This window comes from Erinaceus europaeus, chromosome X (genome assembly GCF_950295315.1).
Source record: "Erinaceus europaeus chromosome X, mEriEur2.1, whole genome shotgun sequence".
NCBI lineage: Eukaryota > Metazoa > Chordata > Mammalia > Eulipotyphla > Erinaceidae > Erinaceus > Erinaceus europaeus.
Genome location: NC_080185.1, coordinates 85,073,445 through 85,099,589, shown reverse-complemented (window position 1 = coordinate 85,099,589; position 26,145 = coordinate 85,073,445). Strand labels below are relative to the sequence as shown.

Genomic DNA, 26,145 nt, shown 5'->3' with positions numbered 1-26,145 from the left:
GATTGGACCTGGGATGACAGTCTGTTTGCATAACCATTATGCTATCTACCTCTGCTTGACTTCATCATTTTTTTTTCAAAAAAATTATTTATTTATTTTCCCTCTTGTTGCCCTTGTTGTTTTTATTGTTGTTGTAGTTGTTGTTGTTGTTATTGATGTCATCATTGTTAGATAGGACAGAGAGAAATGGAGAGAGGAGGGGAAGACAGAGAGAGGTAGAGAAAGATAGACACCTGCAGACTTGCTTCACAGCCTGTGAAGCAACTCCCCTGCAGTTGGGGATCTGGGGGCTTCGAACCAGGATCCTTAAGCCGGTCCTTGAGCTTTGCGCCATGTGCACTTAACCCAGTGTGCTACCGCCCAACTCCCCTGACTTCATCATCATTTTTAACAGTTGCATATTATCCCATGTGGGCATACAACTTTTTTTTAGTAACTCATCAATCACTGAGCATTGGGATTGCTTCTAAGTTTGGACTATTACAAATTGTGTTGTAATAATACATAAGTCTCATAAGTCTCCTTGAATAAGAGTCTTTGTTTCCTTTGGATACATCTATCCCCAGGATATGAATTGCTGGGTCATAGGGTAGGTCCATTTCTACATTCTGATGCGTTTCCAGAATGTTTTCCACAGGGTTGGGCCAACGTACATTCCCACCAGAAATGTAGGGGAATTCCTTTCTCCCACAGTTTCTCCAACTTAAAAAAAAAGAAAGAAAGGAAATGCAGAAACAATAAATGAGACCCTGGAAGAAAACACAAATTATCTCAAGGTTGTTAGAGAGCTGAAAGCTGAAATAGCTGAGCTAAGAACACAACTAACTGAACAAGGTAAAACAGTATCAGAACAGGGTAACAATAGATGAACTACAGAAAACAGTAGAGGGGAGAGAGAATAGAATGAGGCTGAAGACAGAATTAGCAAGATCGAGGACGAATTAGAGACAACTAAAAAGGAAATAAGAGATCTCAAAAAGAGATTAAGAGATACTGAAAACAACAACAGAGACTTATGGGATGACTTCAAAATAAATAACATACGCATTATTGGCTTACCAGAGGAAGAAAGAGAGGGAGGGGAAGAAAGCATTCTTCAGGACATAATAGCTGAAAACTTCTCTAGTCTAGATAACATAAAAGACATAAAGGTTCAAGAACCCAAGAGGGTCCCAAACAGAATTAACCCAGACTTAAAGACACCAAGACACATATGTAGAATGAACAGGAAAAAGGATAAAAAGGATAAAAAGGATCCTGAAGGCTGCAAGAGAAAAAACAGAGTCACCTACAGAGGAAAACCCATAAGATTAGCAGCAGACTTCTCCACACAAACACTACAGGCCAGAAGAGAATGGCAAGATATCTATCGAGTGCTCAATGAGAAAGGCTTTTAACCAAGACTGCTGTATCCTGCTAAACTGTCATTGAGATTAGAATGGAGGCATAAAAACCTTCTCAGACAAACAACAGTTAAAAGAATCAACTACCACCAAGGCTGTCCTGAAAGAAGTTCTGAAAGTTCTCCTATAAACACCATAACTAGGCTATATATCAGAACCCTCTAAAAATCTACAAGAATGGGGGAGTCGGGCTGTAGTGCCGTGGGTTAAGCGCAGGTGGCGCAAAGCACAAGGACTGGCATAAGGATCCCGGTTCGAACCCCGGCTCCCCACCTGCAGGGGAGTCGCTTCACAGGCGGTGAAGCAGGTCTGCAGGTGTCTGTCTTTCTCTCCTCCTCTCTGTCTTCCCCTCCTCTCTCCATTTCTCTCTGTCCTATCCAACAACGACAACAACAATAATAACTACAACAATAAAACAACAAGGGCAACAAAAGGGAATAAAAAAAAAATCTACAAGAATGGCATTAAAATATCTTCAATCCTTGATATCAATGGCCTGAATTCACCTAATAAAAGGCACAGAATAGGAAGATGGATCAGAAAACACAACCCAACAATATGCTGTCTATATGAAACCCACCTAACTCAACAAGACAAACACAGACTCAAAGTGAAAGCATGGAAAACTATCCTACAATCCAATGGCCCACAAAAGAAGGGTAGGAACAGCTATTCTCATATCTGACATGATAGACTTTAAAATAAGTAAAATTAAAAAAGATAGAGATGGACTTAATGCTCAGAGGATCAGTCAATCAAGAGGACTTAATTATTAACACCTATGCATCCAATGAGAAGACATCTAAATACATCAAACATGGTACTGAAATAGCTACAGCAGTATATTAACAGCAACACATTAAACCATAGATGGATGAAAATTTTATAGACTCTTAATTCTATTCCATTGATCTCTTTTATCTTGTCCTATGTGAATTTCACTATGGCTTGATTACTTTAGCTTTTTATTATGTTTGGAAACTGGAAAGTGTGTCTGCTTACTTTGTTTCTTTTTCCCAAGATGATTTTGAATATTCTCTGCCATTTGTATTTTTATACAATTTTGGGATCAAATTGTCAGATAATGTGAAAATATAAAGACTTTTGAGAGATTATATTGAATCTATAGATCAGTTACAGAGTAATTAAAGGTTATTATATTTTAAATGTTAAGTCTTCTGATTTATGAAGTTGAGATAAAGTGGGTGGCCAGAAATTTATAGATTTTACTATAACTCCAGTAGGTAAAGCTAGTCTTGAAATAAGGAAGGCCACTTTCAAGGACTCAAATCCCCAACCATTATATAGACACACACACTCACTCACCACTCACTCACTCACTCACTCACTCACTCACTCACTCACTCATTCACTCGCATAGGGCAAGACTCCACAGTAACAAAGCTTCCATGGGTGCTATCACTCTTGTGTGATATTGGAGCTTGAAATTGGTTCATGTATATTGCAAGCAAGGCATGTGCCCCACTAGGTGAGTATCTTCTGGCACCTACCAAGTTCCTGATGACCATTCCTCTTGTTACAATGAAGAATAGTTTACACCCATTCAAGATTTTTTCTAGCAGAAGCCATGATCCTAGAGGCATACTTCTTGTTACAATGAAAAGTATATTACACCCACTAAAAGATTTTTTTTTCTAGCAGAAGCCATGATCCTAGAAGCAGGAAGAATTTTGGGTGAGCTGGGAGCCTTTTTCCTTTCCCTTCTAGCGTTTGCCCTTCTTCCGTAGCCAGTCAACAGCATCAGGTTGAGCCTGATGTAAAGTTTCGAGACCTCCTTTGAATCTGGAGAGGTGGCAGTCGTTGATTATGTGGGTCATAGTCTGTCTGTAGCCGCAGGGGCAGTTTGGGTCGTCTCTGGCTCCCCAGCGATGGAACATAGCGGCGCACTGGCCATGGCCTGTTCGATAGCGATTGAGGAGGGCCCAATCATAATGTGCTAGGTCAAAGCTGGGTTGACGCTTGCAGGGGTCTGTGATGAGGTGTTTGTTCTTTACCTCAGCTGACTGCCAGCTCTGTTTCCAAGAGACTGGAACAGAGAAGTTCAGTGTAGGCGTAGGGGACCAGATTGGGTGACGAGACATCAAGGGTTGGACAGGGTGGGCGAAGATATCCGCGTATATTGGCAGGTCCGGTCGAGCGTAGACGTGGGAAATGAACTTAGATGATGCCGCATCCCGACGAATATCTGCTTTCGGAAAGCAAACTGGCGTCTGTTCAGTGATCTTACCAACAAATCTATTCCTGCAATTCCAATTAACTCTATCCTCTCTGAAGATTCCTACAGGCGCTTCCGCCAAGCCATCTTCAAAGCAGCTTCCCAAGCCATTCCTCGTGGGAGACGTGCTAACTATACGCCTTGTCTTGATGCTGAATGCGAGCAACTACTAAAGCAGTATGATGAGTCGGGCGACCCAGATGTGGCTGACCATCTCATTGCCTCCCTGGATGCAGCACGCCAAGCCCGCTGGCAACAACTCACGGAAAGTCTGAACTTCACCCACTCAAGTAGGAAGGCCTGGAAGCTTCTTCACAGACTGGGTGCCGGTAGCCAACCCCCTCCCATCTCCCATCCTCCTGTATCTCCAAACTCAGTGGCCAGTCACCTAACTCAAGTTGGATGTGCTAAGATCGACCCAGTCTGGAAAAGAGAAATTTCCCATGAGTGGTCATCCCACTTCCGGTTATCTTGTCCATCTCCAAAAATCTCTCCCTTTACACTGTCTGAACTGGAAGACGCTTTGAAGAGGGTTAAACCGGGAACAGCTGCTGGCTATGATAACATCACCCCAGAACTCATTCTTAACCTGGGCCCCGCGGCAAAGAAGTGGCTCGCTTCATTCCTGTCCCACATCTCGGAATCTGAGTCTATGCCCAAAGTTTGGCGTCGTGCGAATATTATAGCGGTTTTAAAACCAAAGAAAGACCCAACACTGGCCGCCAGCTATAGACCAATTTCTCTCCTTTCTGTGTGTTACCAACTCCTTGAGAGGCTGCTTCTGTCACGTATTTCTCATCTTACAGAGAAATTCCTATCACCAGCCCAGGCTGGTTTCTGCCCAGGAAGATCTACCTGCGAAAAAGCCCTGGCCCTCTCAACTTACATTGAAAATGGATTCCAGAAGAATTTAAAGATGGGTGCTGTCTTTGTTGATCTCACAGCAGCCTATGACACGGTCTGGCACCATGGTCTCCTGGTCAAGATCTCAAGATGCCTGCCCCCATGGGTGGCCAACACTATATTGTTTCTTTTCCAAAACAGAAGATTCCGGGTACATCTGGGTGACAAGTCTAGCAGATGGAGACTTGTCTCAAGTGGCCTCCCCCAGGGCTCTGTTCTGGCTCCTACGCTATTTAATATTTACATCAGTGACCTCCCAGAAACTTCAAGGAAGTTCATCTACACCGATGACATCTGCTGTGCAACTCAGGCATCAAAGTTCGACATCCTCGAGGAAACACTCACGAAAGACATGTCTCTGATATCTGATTACTGTAAAAAATGGCGACTAATCCCTAGCACTGCAAAAATGGTATCATCTGTTTTCCATCTACACCATGCCTCGGCCTCGCGTGAGCTTAATGTGCAGCTTGGCGATACGAGAATCCGGCATGAAGCCCAGCCAGTCTATCTTAGCATTACTCTCAATCGCACTCTGTCATTTCACAAACATCTCATAAAAACTGCAGCAAAGGTGGGCGTGAGGAATAACATCATTGCAAGACTGGCCAGCTCCTCATGGGGCGCGAGCGCTTCCACACTACGATCATCATCTCTGGCATTATGCTATTCCACTGCAGAATACTGTGCCCCAGTATGGTTCCGTAGCCCCCATGTCCACTTGGTTGATTCCAAATTATATTCCTCCATGAGGATAATTTCTGGAACCATCCGTTCCACCCGGTTCCATGGCTGCCAGTTCTTAGCAACATCGCCCCGCCAGATTTCCTTTCCCTGATTGTCTCTAAATCCAACTACTCTTTCTTACCCTCCCCACCTGTATAAAAGGTTGATGATACTTTTTGAGGTAAGAGGACTTGATGTGAGTTAATAAATTCTGTCCGTAATAGCACAATAAAGCATATTTCCTTTTATGTAAAAGCTATTGTAACAGTTTTGACTTTATGTGACACTGGGTAGCAGTTCCATTGTTCACCTTTATTATTCCAAATGTACTAAGTTGTTGGAAAAGTCATGACATTTTTGCATAAAAAAACCAAAAAAAATGTTATGACTTTCCTGACAACCCAGTACATTTGGATAGTTATTTATACCATCCATAAAAGCATCTTATGGCTTGGTGTTTTCCTATGAGCTTTGAAGTGAAACAAACCTGGATTTGGATCCAGTCTTCACCATTTGCTAGTTTTGTAACTTTGGTTTCTCCCACCCTCAAATGTTCTCTTTGGAGATAGTAGAAGACTTATCTTGTAAGAAGATTTTTGGGGTCAGGGATGTGTAGCTCAGTGGTTGAGTACATCCTTTGTATGTATGAAGTCTTGTGTTTGACATCAAGCATGTTCAATAACACACACACACACACACACACACACACACAGAGTTTTGTAGGGCTGGGCAGTGGTGCAATCTGTTGGGCACAAATGTTACCATATGCAAGGACCAGGGTTAAATCCCCTAGGCTTCACCTGCAGGGAAAAAGTTTCATAAGTGGTCAAGTAGTGCTGCAGGTGTCTCTTTCACCCTATCTCTATTTCCACTTTCCCTCTCAATTTCTCTCTCTCTATCCAATAAAATAAAATATTTAAAAAATTATTTAAAAGGTTGTTTGTGAATTAAAATATAAAGAAACTTAGTGAAATCTTAGTGACTATCATGGCTTATTTACAAGTATATAAAATAATTCAAATTTTCCCCAATAAAGAAATAAATAAAAAAAAATAATTCAAATTTTGTTGAAACTATGCATCATGAAGTAACACACAAGTCAGTTTGTTCATCCAGCATAATATATATTGCTGATTTTTCAAATGTGCTAAATTACATTTTGTAAATGAAGAACCAGATTATTGTAGTGACTATGACAGTATTTTAATAAGGAAACATATTCACTTTTACACAGTTTTTATTTTCTGTTTCAAAACGAGATTTCCAGGAAATAAAACACTTACAGTGGTTGGGTACAAATGAAATAAAAATCACAGCTTCAAAGAACTAAAATCAGACAACTGCTTAAAAGCTTACAAAATAAAGTTAATGTCAAGAGGGCTAAAATTAAATTTAACATCTTATATAATGGTATATTCCCCAATTAAGAAAGAAGAGTTCACGTACACAACTTCATTGTAAAGAAGTGGCTGAAATTCTGCATACTTTATAGTAAATTATGCATGAAAGTTTATTAATTTCATAAACTTCCTGAGTGGCTCCCATGCTGCACTAGGTCCACATGCTTAATATTCATATCAAACAAATTACAGCTTTAAGTGATTGAGCATGACAGACCTTGAACAACTGCACTTTCTGATCACTTTCCTGCTGAGGGTTTGTTCTGGACCACGAAACTCAATCTGAAATCTTAAGATATAGTAGAAACAAAATATAATTTTAAAAAAGAAAGACCACAAGTGCACAGTTAAGAGTTTTACACTGTCCCATTTCTCTCAGACCCCAGTTTCTCTCTTCCCTCTTGCTTGACTTCTAGACTTTTTTTTCTTTTTTATATGCTATTATTATTTTCTTTTTTTTTTTTTTAGAATTAAAAGAAAATCTCCCAGAATGGAAGCTATTGGTACCACACTCTTACATCAATCTCAGTTGAAAATAACTTCAGTGTAACCTAATTACTCTCTCAGGCCCCTACCTATGTTAGTTGTCAAAATTTATATTTATTCTTACACACAACAAACTATTTCCAGGGTAACCTAAAAGCATTTGTCTTTAAAAACTTTCATACTAATTTCCCTTCAAAATATTTGACCAAGATTGAGTGTTACCATTTATAGTTTAACTTTTCTTAAAATTCTAATTCCAGAAATTACATCTACCAAACCAATGACCAATGGACCTATGGTCCATTCCTCCCTTTCTGGTTCATCTTCTAAACAAGGGGGAGGTGAAGGTGTCTTCAATGTATTGATACTACAGAATGAAAAGAAAATCCATTTATTCTAGAAAATGTCCTGCACATTACCTCAAATATCTCACATATTACTGAACCAAACAGAAGAGCTGAATCCCAAAGTGATAACAAGTAAACCTCAGGAATGTACTGGTTTATGTTGCCTGAAATAAAATATTTACTGACATTAACTATTCTGTAGTGGTACATAGTAAACGTGTGAAACAAGGAACATGTGGTTTACAAACATTTGCTGAGTTCTGTGGAAAGAAAGGAATACATTATTTCCATCATTTAGAAAAGACAGTAAGTAAAGTTAATGCCTCCATAAACTTAAGAGATTGGATAGTTACCATCAACTACATTTCAACCAAAAGCATATAACTATCTTAAGTAACAAAATATCATTGCAAATACCTAGCAGTATGCTTATATGCTGAATCACAGGTCATTGCTGTAGGATTTGTCAAAGAGTTCACTGTGGTAGTTAAAGCAATTTCAACCCATAGCCCTTTAGGCACATAGAGGAGAAATGCATCTCTAATACAAGATGCAAAACAACAGGCACTAGACTGTCTAAATTAAATACTTTCTTACAGACTGTTTTACAACTAACTCCTACAATTATATCCTTATATTGCCACCAGATGGATTCATTTTTTTCTGTTCTCCACCCCCAAAACCCCCCAAACTATTTCATAGAGGCACATGGCTCTCATCACCTAAACACATATTGGTAGAAGAGTGATGATGCCTCTCATCTCAAACACATGATTAGCACTGGGGCAAGGAGGCCGGCTAGATTTATAACCTGAAAGAATATGGAGAATCAAGGCAAAAAAAAAGTGTCACAGTCAGTATTCACTTGTGCACCCCAAAACAGCACTGAAAACGAGGTAGATAAATAAAAGTAATTGGGCTAGAATTAAACCTGGGGCTCTAAAAAAGACAAGTCTCATCATAATGTACATAACACTTCACACTCAGTCAAAAATCACAGCAGAAAAGTGCCTTTTAAACTTTCACATATAATTTTGCTGTCGAACCATTAGAATCATGCTAGATATAAAACTGGCAAGAAAATGATGAAAAATGAATATTTGTTATATTATAGCAAATTACCTTAGAGATTCAAGATTGCTACAAATATACATAGGGTTATTTTCATTAGATTTACACCAATACTGGTTTCATATTCTTATGATGTTACACCCAAATCCACAAACATAGCAGCAGGTACTTCATGATGAAATGATCACATTGCCACATATGGAGAAAATGTACTATTCATCAGACTTGCACTTTGAGAAGTAAATATTGTGGTTGAACATACAAACTATTTCCGAATGAACTCTACAATCAATTATTTATTACAATGTTTTTCTCTTCTACAACAAGGACAATGAAAATGACAGTTTTGTGTTATGTTAAGAAATGGGTAGAAGGTCCTTTGTTATATAGTAAGTTCTTTGTTAAATAAAAAGGGAATTTCTGAACATTACCTCAAGAATTAATTATATGGGATGGGAAAGTACCTCAGTAAGGATGAAAACAGCGCTTTTTATAAGATCTAGCAAAATTATAAAATAATGCAAAACCCCGAGATAGAAAACGAGCCAATATTTACAAAGTGACTATAATCTGAATTAAACATGTAATGGGAAAATAAATTAAAACCACAGTAATGTAAATAATACTATTTTCTTCATTTCTGCACAAACTCACATTCTTCTGTATTTTTAAACTTATACATATTATATATACATAATGTATATGTAACATATATGTTAACCCAACTACTGCAGTCAGCATGAAGACAGCAGTATACCACTCACAATCTTCAAACTTTAGAAGACTACTTCTCTTTCCAGCAAAAAATCTGAAAAGATTTTAAATATTACAAGGCACTGCAAAAGTCTGCAGGCAAACAAATGGTGTATTATACATAAAAAAAAGTGGTGGCAAATGTGGGTCATAAGTAAAGCAGCTGTTATTAAAAGTAATTGTATGTGTCATCTATGGAGCTTATTTTCATCCTGGGGCACACTATTTAAAAAGACTGTGAGAAAAGAAGGGATCTTAAAACCTGTAGTATTTTAACTTTATAAGACTCAATGTAACTCAAAGCAACTAATATTGAAAAGCAAGCAGTTTCAGAGAGATGAATTTTAAAAACACTGCAGTGCAAGCATTTGCATTACACTAAAGTCCTAAATTCAATTTCAAACCAATACTGTAAAATAAATCTAAAGAATCTGTATATAATATCTAAAAAAAAAAAACCTCATCCAAATCAGAGTGTGTTTTGTAAAAAGAAACTGTGAGTCTTTAAACAGCAGTTTCAAAATGCTGTCGTAGATACTCCACATGATAATGACATAATCTTTGTGATGGTGAGTGTGATCCTCAGGTAAGCAAGATAACACTTTTTTTTTTTGTTTTTATTTTTGGAAAAAGGGTACTTGTATGTTATAGACTGCAAAAAAAAAAAAGATATACTCATTACATTTTCCTCATATGAGAATCTCATGGAGCACAATTTTTAGAGGACTGTGGGGAAAAATCTTAACAAATGTTGGGAAATAGTTTATAATGTTTACCAGTTGATAGAATTTATTACTATGTAAATGTGTACAAGAAATGACTTTGAAATCTTCAGAGTAGAAATTATTTAAGCATATATACGTAGTTATCAATAAATATCACTTAAGAATGTTCTTTGAGTTTCAAAGACTGTAACCAGCCTTTTAAGATTATTAGAGTTAACTATCTTGAAACCCAAAATGCATTTAGACATTGCCTCCCTTCCTCATAAAACTGGATAAAACCCAGTAAAGTGCAACTTGACAGTGGTCACTCTTGGAATCTAAAGTGGATGCCAAAATCTTCTAAGTTCTAAAAACATCTAAAATGCTATTGGTACTATCAAGAAATTATAACAAGTAAAACAATGACAATAAAGAAAGCTAAGGGCAACTTTAATAGTATACTTGAAGGTCCTACTATCTCACTGCAGTACAGTATATAGCCCACATCTCTTAGAACCCTGTAAAGCCAGTGTTTCATATGTAAGTCTCAAAACCTACAAAACCTACTGTGTCAAGTAAATTTCACTCCAGAAGAATGGATCAACAGAGGTGTAACTTGAATCCTCTTTGTTAGTAATACAAAGATTCACCCCCACATGAGATTCATATCAGTTGCAATATATCCCTTGCAAAAGAATGCAAACTGAACCAACGCCTCTCAGATGCTCATAAGACAATGTGCACATGAGAAACAAAGAGATAGCTGCCTTGAATTACTATCAAATTCTATAGCAGCTACATTATCTGCAGAATCAAGGAACTGTTACAGTTCTGTTTGTTTATTTTTTTTTTCCTTTCTCTCCGCCTCACCTAAAACAAGGCTTCACTCCTACTGCTGTGACGACGGGAAGAAAATCACATTAAAAAGGGTTCATGTTCTACACTGGTTGAAAATCTAATTTTATACACCAAAGCATTTCCTAAAGCAAGTTACCCTGCCTTCTGTGAAAGGTAAACCTAAGATAAACATGTGAAGACTCCCATAAGGCTCTAGCTTTTTGAGGGGGTCCTACTTTGTCCATGTTTGGGATTATCAACTTAAACAGTTTTTTATACGTTTTAAAGAAAACTATCATTTAACTGCAAATAGCAGCAGTAAAAAATAGGGGCTTTTCAGTAATGCATGGAAAGTGTTCTGGAAATGGTAATGCTCAACTTGAGCTTATTAAAGCAGTATTTTTTTTTTAAATCAAGTATCAAAGAGGATAGGATTTGAAGTGAAAAAGCATTCGGTGTGCAGTATTCTATGTACAAACTGCACAGAATAATTAGCTATATCAAATACCACATTGGAACACAAAAAAGTGGAAAGTAAATACAAATGAGGAAAAATATGGTAAAACTAATAAAGTTTAATATAGTAGGTGTCCTAAAAAAAATCCTCCCTTTCCTTCATCATCTACTCTGTTTCATTTGGGACCAGGAGGGATTGTGGATGGATTCTGTACTGGTGAAGCTGGAAATGCCTGCAAATTCATCCCTGGCTGAAATGGTCCCCCAGATTGAGTAGGAATTACTACGGATGGTTGTGGTGTTCCTGAAATTCCTGCCCACTGTACTGGATATCCTGGGGCCCCCACAGCATTATACTGACAAACATGGGGTATTCCATACGATGATAATGGCCCAGGAAATGAAGGATGTGGGAGTCCTTGTGGCAAAGAAGTTTGGACAGCTCCACGAATTTGGGTCAGAGAAGAAATCCATGGTGATGTGTAGCCCATAGTAGACGGAGAATTCTAGTGAAAACAAAAATAAAAACAAAACATCAGTTTATTTGGTAAATTATTTTATCCATCCAAACGCCTTACTATTCTTTTTTTAATATTTATTTATTTTCCCTTTTGTTGCTCTTGTTGTTTTTTTATTGTTGTTGTTACTGATGTCATTGTTGTTAGATGGGACAGAGAGAAATGGAGAGAGGAGGGGAACAGAGAGGGGGAGAGAAAGATAGACATCTGTAGACCTGCTTCACCGCCTATGAAGCGACCCTCCTGCAGATGGGGAGCTGGGGGCACGTCTCACTATCTTTTTGGCTTACTATACCCACTATTAATTACTACTTTGATTACATTTTACCACTCCTGGCCATTGCCAGGGCTTCAGCTCTCTAGCCCAACGTGTGTGTGTGTGTGTGTGTGTGTGTGTGTGTGTGAGAGAGAGAGAGAGAGAGAGAGAGAGACAGAGACAGAGAGACAGAGACAGAATAGGAATGATAAGACAGGACCGTAGACGCCTCCTCCAACGTGGTGGAGGCTGTGTTTGAACCTGAGTTATATGTATGGCAAAGCAAGCACACTATCCAAGAGAACTATTTTTCTGACCCCTTACTACATATTCATTTTTTAGAAATAAAGAACATGATTTATTGTGGCAATAAGGAAAGCTACCATAGATATTAAGTGCTCAATAAAGTTATATATATTGCCTCCAGGGTTATCACTAGGGATCAGTGCCTGAAGAATGAATCCGCCACTCCTAGTAGCCTTTTTTTTTTCTTATTTGATAGCACAGAGAGAAATAATGAGACAGAGAAGGAGAGAGACACCTGCAGTAATTTCTTCACCACTCATAATGCTTCCCCCAGCAGATGAGGAGTGGGAGCTTGAACCCAGATCCTTGGGCATGATAATGTGTGCTTAACTAGGTATGCCACCTCCTAGCCCCCTTTTTCTTTTATTTTCAAAAAGGCACTTTAAAAATTAGTTTATTTACATGAGACCAGAGCATTGTTCAGCTCTGGCATATGGTGGTGCTAGAGATCAGACCATGCAAGTCTTACCTTATCTTCCCAGCCATGGAGTGTGATATTTCTGCTTTATCAAGACAATTATACTCTTTATGGTATTGAGAAGAAATATTCCTGCTTCTTAGCATATCATATTGTGAATATGCAGATTACTAAGTCTATATACATGCTTCATGAGTGGCAAAGCAATGCTCCAGGTTTCTCTCTCTCTCTCTCCCCTCCCCACTCCTTGTCAATTTATCTCTGTCTCTATCAACAATAACAGCAACAAAAAATAATAAAGGAAGAAATTGCCTGTAAGGAGTAGTGGACTCCTTATGAAGGTACAAATACAAAGTCTCAGGGATAACTGGTGGGAAAAAAAAAAAAGACAATGTCTCTTGAGGTTAAAAAGAGAAAACATGGGAGTCGGGCGGTAGTGCAGCCTGTTAAGCACAGGTGGTGCAAAGCGCAAGGGCTGGCGTAAGGATGCCAGTTCAAGTCCCCGGCTCCCTACCTTCAGGAGAGTCACTTCCCAAGTGGTGAATCAGGTCTGCAGGTGTCTATCTTTCTCTCCCCCTCTCTGTCTTCCCCTCCTCTCTCTATTTCTCTCTGTCCTATCCAACAACCATGACAACAATAACTACAACAATGAAACAACAAGGGCAACAAAAGGGAATAAATAAATTTTGTAAAAAGAGAAAACATTTATTTAAAGGTTAAGGGGCTAGGACATGGCTTAGTGAGTAGAACACCCAGTTCCCACATGCATGAAGTAGTAGTTTTGATCCTCAGCACCATGTGGGACAATAACATCAACACAAAGGGAACTCCATGGATGGAGGAGTGGTGTTCTAATAGCCTTTCCTTTTCTTTCCCCCCATTTGTCTTTTCTCTCTCCTCTCCAAGTATATAGAATAAAATTTTAAAAATGTAACAAGAAGATCATTCAGAATATCAGGTACTTAGCTGGTGCCAGGCCCACATAAAATTCAACAAAATCCTGTTCATATTATTTTCATTCTGATAAAAGTAAAATTAATACGTCTCTTTTAAAAATAGCACATGTAGGGGTTCGGGCAGTAGCACAGTGGGTTAAGTGCACATGGCGCTAAGTACAAGGACTGGCATAGGATCCTGGTTCGAGCCCCTGGCTTCCCACCTGGGAGTCGTTCCGCAAGCAGTGAAATAGGTCTGCAGGTGTCTTTCTCTCTGTCTTCCCCTCCTCTCTCCATTTCTTTCTGTCCTATCCAACAATGATGGCATAAAAACAACAATAAAACAACAAGGGCAATAAAAGGGAAAAAAACAAATTTAAAAAAATTTTAAAAGAATTGAGCAGACAGAGGATCTAGTGGGGATTGTATTGTTATATGGAAAACTGGGAAATGCTATGCATGTACAAACTATTGTATTTACTGTTGAATGTAAAACATTAATTCCCCAATAAAGAAATTAAAAAAATAAAAGAATTGAGCAAAGGCAAGAGTCAAAATATTTTAAAAAATAGCACATGTAGCCTGACTACATATTTATGTTAGTTTTGTGTATCCATATATGAAGGCCTAAGAAGATAGCTGGAATGTATATATTTTAGGGTAATTTTATTTATTTATTTATTTATTTATTTATTTATTTATTTATTTATTACTGGAGAACTGCTCAGCTCTGGTTTATGGTGGTATGGGGGATTGAACCTGAGACTTTGGAGCCTCAGGCATGAGAATCTCTTTGCATGACCATTATGCTATCTACCCCCACCTGAGGGTAATGTTTTTTAAATTTCATTTTATACATTAAATTTTATAATGTGCAATGATTTTCATTATTCTTTTTATTCAGGCAATGCTAATTTACAAGACTGGATATTTTTAGGGATATAGCTTCATTTTTCTTCATATTGTGTATTAGTTACCACATCATGTGCCTAATGAAAATACTTATTTTACAAAAATAACAATACAATTCTCTCTTAGAACACACTGTCTGCTCATGTTTCAAAATGCAGTTACTGCTTCATCTTTCTTCAGATTGTGTACTAGTTACCACACCATGTTTCTAATGAATATAGTTATTTTATAAAAATAACAATGTGATTCTCTCCTAGAACACACTGTCTGCTCATGTTTCAAAATGCAGTTACTGCTTCATTTATCTTAGACTGTGTGCTAGTTACCACACCATGTGCCTAATGAATATATTTTACAAAAAATAACAATACGATTCTTTCTTAGAACACACTTTCTGCTCATGTTTCAAAATGTAGTTACTGATAAACTGGAATACTAGCCAGAAACCTAGTCTTGACACTTCTCACTGTCATTTTATTACTTAAAGATTTTTCAGAATCTGTTTTGCTCATCAGACCCAATGCTGAGCAGAAGATTTGCATACTGTAAAGGAGACCTGGAACACAATTGTGACAAAATTTTCTTTTTTTTTTTTTTTTCCTCCAGGGTTATTGCTGGGCTCGGTGCCTGCACCATAAATCCACCGCTCCTAGAGGCCATTTTTCCCCCTTTTTGTTGCCCTAGTTGTTGCAGCCTCGTTGCGGTTATTATTGCCATTGTTGACGTTGCTTTTATTGTTGGATAGGACAGAGAGAAATGGAGAGAGGAGGGGAAGACAGAGAGAGAGGGGAGAGAAAGATAGACACCTGCAGACCTGCTTCACCGCCCGTGAAGCGACTCCCCTGCAGGTGGGGAGCCGGGGGCTCCAACCGGGATCCTTAAGCTGGTCCCTGAGCTTTGCGCCACATGCACTTAACCCACTGCGCCACCGTCCGACTCCCTGTGACAAAATTTTCAAAGGCTATCCAACAAAAACATGCGAGAACATTAACTTTTACTTTACTCATACTTCATTTTCTTTTTTTTAAAAAAATTTTTTAAATTTATTTTTATTTATTCATTCCCTTTTGTTGCCCTTGTTGTTTTATTGTTGTAGTTATTATTGATGTCGTTGTTGTTGGATAGGACAGAGAGAAACGGAGAGAGGAGGGGAAGACAGAGAGGGGTAGAGAAAGACAGACACCTGCAGACCCGCTTCACCGCCTGTGAAGGGACCTGCCTGCAGGTGGGGAGCCGGGGGCTCGAACCGGGATCCTGATGCCGGTCCTGGAGCTTAGCGCCACCTGCCCTTAACCCGCTGTGCTACAGCCTGACTCCCCATACTTCATTTTCTACTTACTCTTTCTCCAAATACCCTCCATTATATAAATAAACCACCTTGTTGCTAATTAACAAAGGCCTCATTCATCACGGAGAACAGCTCAGTGACAGCACATAAATACATTCATGCTATGAATTTGCTTTTAGCTTTTATAATGGTGATGCTATCTATGTATAAATCAGTGCCAACAGTAAGAATACACAGTCTTTAAGCAGATGCCTTTACTGCTTACTAGTTTGGAAAGTCTGCCTAGATTTTCCAAACTAGTCTTTTAATATTGACAATAATCACGTCTTTTTTTAAAAAAAAATTTATATTTATTTTTTTATTTACTTATTCCCTTTTGTTGCCATTGTTTTTTTTTTGTTATAGTTTTTATTGTTATTGATATCGTTGTTGTTGGATAGGACAGAGAGAAACGGAGAGAGATGGGGAAGACAGAGAGGAGGAGGGAAAGACAGACACCTGCAGATCTGCTTCACCGCTTGTGAAGTGACGCCCCTGCAGGTGGGGAGCCAGGGGCTCGAACCGGGATCCTTAAGTCGGTCCTTGCGCTTCACGCCACCTGCACTTAACCCACTGCACTACCGCCTGACTCCCTATAATCACGTCTTTTAATATTGACAATAACTACATTTTCAGACTTTAAATACATACACACACAAACATAACACACAGGCATATATTTGTTAATTTTGAGACTTCAGAATCTAAATCCTGAATCACACTGAAATAGATTTGTTCTTTTTATAAAATACATACTGTAAAAATTCAAAGATAGAAAGGTACAAATAAAATAAGGCATAAATTCCACTATTCAGCAAACTGTTAGTGACTTCTCTGATTTTTACGTACATATTTCAAATTTACATACATTTGTATTGATATTATATATACTTTCTTTTTTTTTTTTTTCCTCCAGGGTTATTGCTGGGCTCGGTGCCTGCACCATGAATCCACCACTCCTGGAGGCCTTTTTTCCCCCTTTTTGTTGCCCTAGTTGTTGCAGCCTCGTTGCGGTTATTATTGCCATTGTTGGATAGGACAGAGAGAAATGGAGAGAGGAGGGGAAGACAGAGAGAGAGAGAGGAGAGAAAGATAGACACCTGCAGGCCTGCTTCACCGCCCGTGAAGCGACTCCTCTGCAGGTGGGGAGCCGGGGGCTCGAACCGGGATCCTTACGCCGGTCCCTGCGCTCTGCGCCGTGTGCGCTTAACCCACTGCGCCACCGCCCGACTCCCTATATATACTTTCTTATAAGCTGGCTTTCTTCCCATTCCAGAATGTATTGTGGACATATTTCTACATTTCAGTTACATGCATACCTAGTTAAGGACATATAAAGTTAACTAGGTGGAGGGGGTAGATAGCATAATGGTTATGCAAAGAGACTCTCATGCCTGAGGCTCCAAAGTCCCAGGTTCAATCTCCTACACCGCCATAAGCCAGAGCTAATCAGTGCTCTGGTAAAAAAAAAAAAAAAAAAAGGAAGGAAGAAAGAAAGGAAGAAAAAAAGTAATAATAGGGGCCGGGTGGTGGCGCACCTGGTTGAGCGCACATGTTATATTGCTCAAGGACCCAGGTTCAAGCCCCCAGTTCCCACTTGCAGGGGGAAAGCTTCACAAGTGATGAAGCAGTGCTGCTGGTGTCTCTCTGTCTCTCACTCTATCTCTTCCTTCCCTTTCAATTTCTGACTTGTCTCTATCCAGTAAATAAAGAAAAAATTTAAAAAGTAATAATAAAAGAACAACAAAAATATTAAAAAATTAACTAGGTATCTCATCCATAAACTTAAGATTTATGTTTATAATACTCAAGAGTTTTAAAATTCTGTTTCAATTTGAACAAGTATCTCATCTTACTTGTTCCAAGAATATTGATGCATGTGAGATATCTTTTCCTCAAAACTCAATTTTTTCCCTCAAATAAAACTCAAATTATTTTAACAACCACATTAGTAAACTGGTGCTTACTCCACATGCTTTCTGCTTTTTAAAAAAAATTTTATCTTTATTTATTTATTGGATATAAACAGACAGAAATCAAGAGGAAAAGGGGAATAGAAAGGAAGAGAGACAGACATGTGCAGCACTGCTTCACCACTTGTGAAGCTTTCCCCCTACAGGTATGCTTCCTGTTTTGATACCTGTTATTTTGTATTTCAAGTACATTAGTCTAAAACAAGTTTTTTTTTTCAAACCAAATTTTAATGGAATGAAGTCATGTCCATTCATCTGTGGCTATATTTGCACTACAATGACAGTGTTTCAATAGCATAGCTTCCAAGAATTAGCTTGCTGACCATAGTCTAACAAGTAATTTTCTAAGAGCCAGGGAGATGGCTTAGCTTTACAGCACCGAGCATGCATTACTGAGGGCTCTAGGCTTGATAACCATAACAAGCATAAGGCAGAGCTAAGTGGTACGCTGATGTATATGTCTGTCTCCTCTGTGTATCATAAAAATAAAATAATTCACTCAAAGATATAATGAATTGAAACCAAGATAAAAGTCTCAAGGTTCTCAAATCCCTCGTGTAAGCTAAGAGAATTATTTTTATTATTTTAGTTATCAGAAATAAAGGTGGTGGGGAACAAGCTACTTACTTCATGTACTTTATTCCAATTGTCTGTCTCCACTTTGTGTTGACTCTGTTTAAGTTGGTTTAAACTTGGCTTAACAAGAGAACTTCCTACTGTTTCCTTTGTCCAGTCATCTACCAGCTTGTGTAAGTCATCTGTGAACATTCCTTTTTTACTAGCTGGAGACTGCTGACATGATGCTGCATTACTCTCCACATGCACAGGATCTGCAAATAAAAATAAGGAAACCATCAAGAGGAATTATAGCTGATAAAGAAGCACTCTTATTTGGTTAACAGTATAGTTAACAGAAAAGCATATGGGATACAGATACTGTAATCAGACACCGTATTTTTCTGGGATACTCTTGGTTTGAAGTTGTTGTACTGGAGTTATTACAAGTAATACCCCTATCGCCATCACACATTTTCTCCTGCTTGAATAGCAAATTATATGGTCATCTTAGGTATAAGTCAAGTATAATAAATAGTATCTTTTTTTAAATGCATTAGTGATTTAATAATGGCTTATAAAACTATGAGATTTAAGGGGTATAGTTACACCTACCATCAAAGTTCTGTGCCCAACCCCACCACCACCACCCACATCCAAAAATAACCAACATATTTCTTTTTTTTTTTTTTTCTCCAGGGTTATTGCTGGGCTCGGTGCCTGCACCATGAATCCACTGCTCCTGGAGGCCATTTTTCCCCCTTTTGTTGCCCTTGTTGTTGTAGCCACGTTGTGGTTACTATTATCGCCATTGTTGATGTTGTTCATTGTTGGATAGGACAGAGATAAATGGAGAGAGGAGGGGAAGACAGAGAGGGGGAGAGAAAGACACCTGCAGACCTGCTTCACCACCTGTGAAGCGACTCCCCCACAGGTGGGGAGCCGGGGGCTCGAACTGGGATCCGTACGCCAGTCCCTGCACTTTGTGCCACATGCACTTAACCCACTGTGCCACCGCCGGACCCCCAACCAACATATTTCTTACAAAGTGCAAAGTAATATTCCATTAAATATATCTTCCACAACTTTTTAAAAGTTGTGATTAATAGTAAGTTATAAGATTGTAAGATTACAGTGTGTAGTTCTTTTAAAAAATATTTATTTATTCCCTTTTGTTGCCCTTATTGTTCTATTGTTGTAGATATAATTGTTGTTATTGTTGTTGATGTCATTGTTGTTGGGTAGGACAGAGAGAAATGGAGAGAGGAGGGGAAGACAGAGAGGGTGAGAGAAAGACACCTGCAGACCTGCTTCACCGCTTATTTATTGGTTGTAGACAGACAGAAACTGAGAGGGAAGAGGAAGGTAGAAGGGGAGGGAGAAAGAGAATCACCCACAGTATTGCTTCACTGCTTGTGAAACTTTCCCCCTGCATGTGGAGACCAGGAGCTTGGATTCTTTGGACACTGTAATGTGTGTGTGTTTAACTGGGTGTGCCACCAACTGATCCCTGATCCTGTCTGTTGATAGTTTTATGATGATGTGTCTTAGTGTAGTCTGTTTTGGATTCAGAAATTTGGTTGTTCTTTCAACTTCCTGTATGTCTCTGTTCTGAATATTGTCCAGATGTGAAAAATTTTCTGCTGTGATTTCTCTGAATATGGTCTCAGCTCCCATTTCCTCTCTTCTCCCTCTGGCAATCCTGTAAAACTCATATTTGTTTTTCTGTTTCATAGACAGCTGCTTAATTTTTCCTAAGCCTTTCTTTTCCATTCTTCAAATTCAAAGAATGTATTCACTGTATCCTCCAGTTCTAATATTCTCTCCTCTGTTTAACTAACCCTACTTCCTAGATTTGTCATTTGAGTGTGATATATATCAAGTATTCTGTGGATCCTGTGATAGTGTTTGGAATGTTTCTTGTATATTTTCTATTGCTTTACTGAGAAAATCACTCAAGTTGTGGATGTTTCTCTATCCTTGGTTGAGATTCTTAAATTAGTCATCATAAATTTTTCTAAATTACTTATCTCATAAGTCCTCCAGTTCTCTATATTTCTGAGTTTTTTTTAGCCATTCTTTCCAAGGCTTCAGCACCAGTCTTGTTTTGAGCAGTCAAAGTTTTCCCATAGTTTCTGCATTTAGCTAGGCGTGTGTGTGTCTACTATTGTTGACCCTGCAAGTGGCACTGTGTCTAGAGTGCTGTATTCCATTTCAGCTGGTATATTGAGGTGGGGGGAGTTTCACTATATTGATACTTGAGAGGTACATGACCTGTACTCAGAACTTCTATGGGGGGCCAGGCAGTGGCGCACCAGGTAAAGCGCACATAGTGTGAAGCACAGAGACCGGTGTAAAGGATCACAGTTCAAGCCCTTGGCTCCCCAACTGTAGACGGATCACTTCACAAGTGGTGAAGCAAGTCTGCAGGTGTCTATCTTTCTCTCTCTGTCTTCCTCTCCTGTCACAAATTTATCTCTGTCCTATACAATGGCAACAACAACAATAACAAAATTTTAAAAAAAGGCCACCAGGAGCAGTGGATTCATGGTGCAGGCACTGAGCCCTGGAGGCATATATATATGTGCTAGCCATATAGAAACTGTTATTTGTTTTCATGTGTACTCCTGGAAGCACAGCTCATTTTCTCAACCACTGTCTGGGCACAATATTCTGAGAATCTCCCTGGGGGTGGGAAGAATGGTATGATTTCACTGTCATTTCACATTTGAGTTAGTTCTCTGGAAAACTGGTGAGTCTCTTTGAGCAATACAGCATGTGATTCCCCTGAGGTCAGGGCTTAAGAGCCCAAAGATTTTCAGCTCTGCCACAATACTGTGCTGTACTGCATAACTATTCAGATTGTGCTGGCAGCTGGCAAACATACTTTTTTCCAAACTGGGACCCTCCTGTTTACTTTTTCTGTTCACTGGCCATATGTACACGAACCCACTATCAGCTATATAGTTTCTTTAGAAGTCTGAACTATAGTTTGATGAGACTTGGTGTGCTCTTTTGCTGGATTTCTACTTGTTTCACAGAGCTAGGAGGAATTTGTTGCTACTCCATGTTTGACTCCAGAAGTCAATACACTTTGTTATTAGCAAAACTAGTATTAATCCTCAATGTGCCAGTGCCCATGTTCAGTGAATAAGAGATTACAGAAGCTAGACGTTCTACAGTCTGCACCCCATAAAAATTTTTGGTCCAATGATCAGGCGGTGGCACACCTGGTTAAGTGTACACACTACAGTGCACAAGGACCCAGGTTCAAGCCCATGGTTCCATCTGCAGGTAAAAAGCTTCATGAGTGATGAAATAGAATAGTAGGTGAATTTCTATCCCCCCTTTCATTTTCTCTCTGTCTCTATCCAATAATAAATACATAAAAATTTAAAAAACTGGCTTTTATTTAAATAAATAGAATTTTGGTCCATACACCCAGAGGGGTAAATGTTAGCGAAAAATGAGCAGAGGGCTCTGAACTCCAATTCCATCAGGACACAGAGAGAGAAGAGGAGAGGGGAAAAAAAAGGACAATAGGTGTGACCTGGACTGGGTTTGGTGTATTGTACCCAAGTTAAAAGACTCTGGGGTGAGGGCAGCTTTCTGATTTACCATATGGGGGTCAGGGTGGGGAACAGTCCTTGGGTGATGGGAGTGTTGTGAAAGTGTACTCTTATTAACTTACGGTCTTTTTTTTTTCCTTTTTTTTTTTTTTTTTTTACCAGAGCACTGCTCATCTCTGATTCATGCTGGTGTGGGGGATTGAACCTGGGACTTTGGAACCTCGGGCATGAGTGTCTCTTTGCATAACCATTATGCTATCTACCCTCGCCCAAATTTAGAGTCTTACTTATAAATCACAATTGATTCAATAATCCAAGGGTAAATACATTGTGTATTTCAAGATCTATGACTGCCTATAATTTAATCTAAGTATATATTTATTTTTTTAAATATTTATTCCCTTTTGTTGCCCTTGTTTTATTGTTGTAGTTACTATTATTGTCATCATTGTTTGGATAGGACAGAGAGAAATGGAGAGAGGAGAGGAAGACAGAGGGGGAGAGAAAGAAAGACACCTGCAGACTTGCTTCACTGCTTGTGAAGCGACGACTCCCCTGCAGGTGGGGAGCCGAAGGCTCGAACCGGGATCCTTATGTCGGCCCTTGCACTAAGTATATATTTCTTTATTTTAAGTGTTTAATGTATAAAGTCTGTAAAATGATTGAATTCAAATCTCGGGCTTAAATTGTTTAAGCAGATTGAAATATAAGGTTTGTTTTTGTTGTTGATTTTTTTTTTAACATTAAGTTACCTACAATTTAGACCTGATAGATCAGGATTATTTGGGATTATTTGGTGCTGCCACTAACTAAAATATCATTGTCAGTAGATATCATTAAATGAAAAAGCATGATGTGGTCAAGCATAGTAAGGTAAATCCCAACCATGGAATTCTCAAAGAAAAACAAGCCCCCAACTAACTTGATTTTTATAATAACTATCTATTGCCTTTTTAAAATCCCAAGACTATAAGGAACCTTCCCCACTCTCTTTATTTTATTTTATTTTTACTAGAGCACTGATCACTTCTTGCTAATGGTGGTACCGGGGAATAAACCTGGGACTTTAGAGCCTCAGGCTTGAGAGTCTCTTTGCATAACCATTATGCTATCTACCCGCACCCATTCTTTTTTTTTTTAATTTTTTTTATTTAAGAAAGGATTAGTGAACAAAAACATAAGGTAGGAGGGGTACAACTCCACACAATTCCCACCACCCAATCCCCATAACCCACCCCCTCCCATGGTAGCTTTCCCATTCTCTAGCCCTCTGGGAGCATGGACCCAGGGTCGTTGAGGGTTGCAGAAGGTAGAAGGTCTGGCTTCTGTAATTGCTTCTCCGCTGAACATGGGCACCCATTCTTTTTAAGAGCAATCTGGGGGTATGGATTGACCTGCCAACGATATTTTAGATAGGGGGAGGGAAAGATAGACACCTGCAGACCTGCTTCACCGCTTGTGAAGCGACTTCCCTGCAGGTGGGGAGTCAGGGGCTGGAACCGGGATCCTTTCGCTGGTCCTTGCACTTTGTACCATGTGCGCTTAACCCGCTGCACTACCGCCCGATTCCCAGGAGCCAGACTTTTCATCTTCCGTACCCCATAAAGAATTTTGTTCCATATTCCCAGAGGGGTAAATGTTAGGGGAAGATGATCAAAATGCTCTGAACTCAAATTCTATCAGGACCCAAAGAGAGAAGGGGTGGGGAAAAGGACACTAAAAAATAGTAGGTGGACCTTAGAAAGGAAGAATATGCAGGACCACAGCAAAAATGGGCAACAGGGGGCTGGGTGGTGGCACACTCATTTGAGTGCACATGTCACAGTGTGCAAGGGCTCAGGTTCGAGCCCCCACTACCCACCTGCAGGGGAGAAGTTTCATGAGTGGTGAAGTAGTGTTGCAGGTGTCTCTCTGTATCTCTCTCTCTCTCTCTCTCTCTCATTCCCTTCCCTCTTGATTTCTGGCTGTCTCTATCCAATAAATAAAATACAGATAATTAAAAAGAATAACAAAAATAACCAACACTCTGAAGGGTGTCACTTGAGGAAGACTGATCCTGAAATTATTGCAGCCTAGAATGTTCCTAGCTGTGTCCATGGAATTGAGCTCAGACTGACAGGGATGCAGAGGTTACACAGGCTTTGTGCTAAATATGAATAGACATAGGCCCTAGGTTAGATCATTGGGGTTCACAGTTCATGGTATTTATATACTTTTCACATATTTTGGAGCTTCTCTCTGCCCTGACCCAGCTTTCTAGTCTTATTCCCAACTCTGACATCATCTTCCCAGACAGTACTCTTATCGCTCCTACATGTTAGCTATCAGACTCAGGCAAAAAATAGTAAAGTCATGGACTCCTTAGAATATACCTAAAATAGGGCAGGGGTAGAGAGCATAATGGTTATGCAAACAGACTGTCATGCCTGAGGCTTCGAAGTCCCAGGTTCAATCCCCTGCACCACCATAAACCAGAGCTGATCAGTGCTCTGGCAAAAAAAAAAAAAAAACCTAAAATAGACTTCCTAGCTTCTTCCAACATGAATACCCCAAATCTCATTTCCTATATTCTCACCTTTAAGTTCTTGATTATTAAACAAATGGTTCTGCTTTATATCTTAATGCTTTTCAGCCACCAAGGTGAAGATGCTAATACTAGGTTACCTCATCACATGGGGATCCTAATCAGGGAATCACTGGCTTTGCCTATTGATACTACAAGCCTAGGCCTCTAACAGATTCCTCTCTTAAATATTACTGGTAACTTTCACCAGAAGTGTCATCATATGCCCTTTTGTGGGCCTCTCCAGGACCTTACCCTCACTATACACTAGCAGTGGTAAAGACTGTCCCACTCTCCAAAGGGAGGCCACTCTCATCCTACTCTGCCACTCTAATAAGACTGATTCTGTAATGAGTGCAGCCTAGAAGGTTCCCAGCAGTGACCATGGACTGTGAGCTCAGACTGACAGGGACTTGGAGGTTTTTTATTTTTATTTTTATTTATAAAAAGGAAACATTGACAAAACCATAGGTTAAGGAGGTTTTTGTAGACACCTGTGCTAAATTGAATATATATGGTCCCTGGGTGAGGTCAGATCAATGCGGCTAATAATTGTATATATATATATATATATATATATATATATGTGTGTGTGTGTGTGTGTGTGTGTGTGTGTGTGTGTGTGTGTGCACGTGCGCGCGTGTGTGTGCGTGTGTATGTGTTTGTTTCAAATTTGGGAGATACTCTTAGGCCTAATCTGGCTTTCAAGTCCTACTCTCCACTCTTGACATCATCCTATACCAGACAATATACCAGTCCATCTTCACGTTAGCTATCAAGCTCAAGCAAAAATTATTGAAGTCCTGGGCCCCTAGGAACATACCTAAAATAGACATCCTAGTTCCTCCCCACCACCACAGGGTCCCTATTCTCATCTGCTCTACTCTTATTACTATTTAGTTTTAGTTTATTAAACATTTTGTCCTGCTTAATATCTTTTTTAAAAATTATCTTTATTTACTTATTGGATGGAGACAGCCAAAAATTGAGAAGAAAGGGGGAGATAGAGAGAGGGAGAGAGACAGAGAGACACCTGCAGCCCTGCTTCACCACTTATGAAGCTTCCCCTCTGCAGGGACTGAGGGCTCAAACCTGGGTCCTTGCACACTATAACATGTATGCTCAGCTAGGTGCACCACCGCCCAGCCCCTCCTGCTTAATATCTTACTGCCTTTCAGCCACCAAGGTACAAATGCTACTATGATTTCATACTGACCTCCCTGGTCAGATGACCTCGCCAACATGTCCTGGAAGCGCACCTTTCCAGATCCTTAACTGACTAGTGAAAGATAGAAACAGACTGGGGATATAGACTGATTTGCCAATGTCCATATGCAGTAGAGGAGCAATTACAGAAGTCAGGACTCCTTCCTTCTGCACGCCGAAAATAATTATGGTCCATACCCCCCAGAGGGGGAAAAGATAGGGGAAAATGACCAGAGGGCTCTGGACCTCAATTCCACTGGGAGATGAAACAACTGTCACAAGAAA

At 39.4% G+C, this 26,145-nt stretch overlaps 1 protein-coding gene across 2 annotated transcripts in view; it reads right to left on the bottom strand.

Moving 5' to 3' along the window:
• Positions 1-6,455: 6,455 nt before the first annotated feature.
• WNK3 (WNK lysine deficient protein kinase 3) overlaps positions 6,456-26,145 on the bottom strand; it is a 171,804-nt gene continuing 152,114 nt past the window's right edge. For both annotated transcript variants that reach the window (XM_060183423.1, XM_060183424.1), the window contains 2 exons: positions 18,595-18,797; positions 6,456-11,828 (listed from right to left, as the gene is read on the bottom strand). In XM_060183423.1, the coding sequence (XP_060039406.1) occupies positions 11,499-11,828; positions 18,595-18,797 (533 nt within the window). In that variant the 3' untranslated portion in view covers positions 6,456-11,498. The remainder of the gene's footprint in view (positions 11,829-18,594; positions 18,798-26,145) is intronic.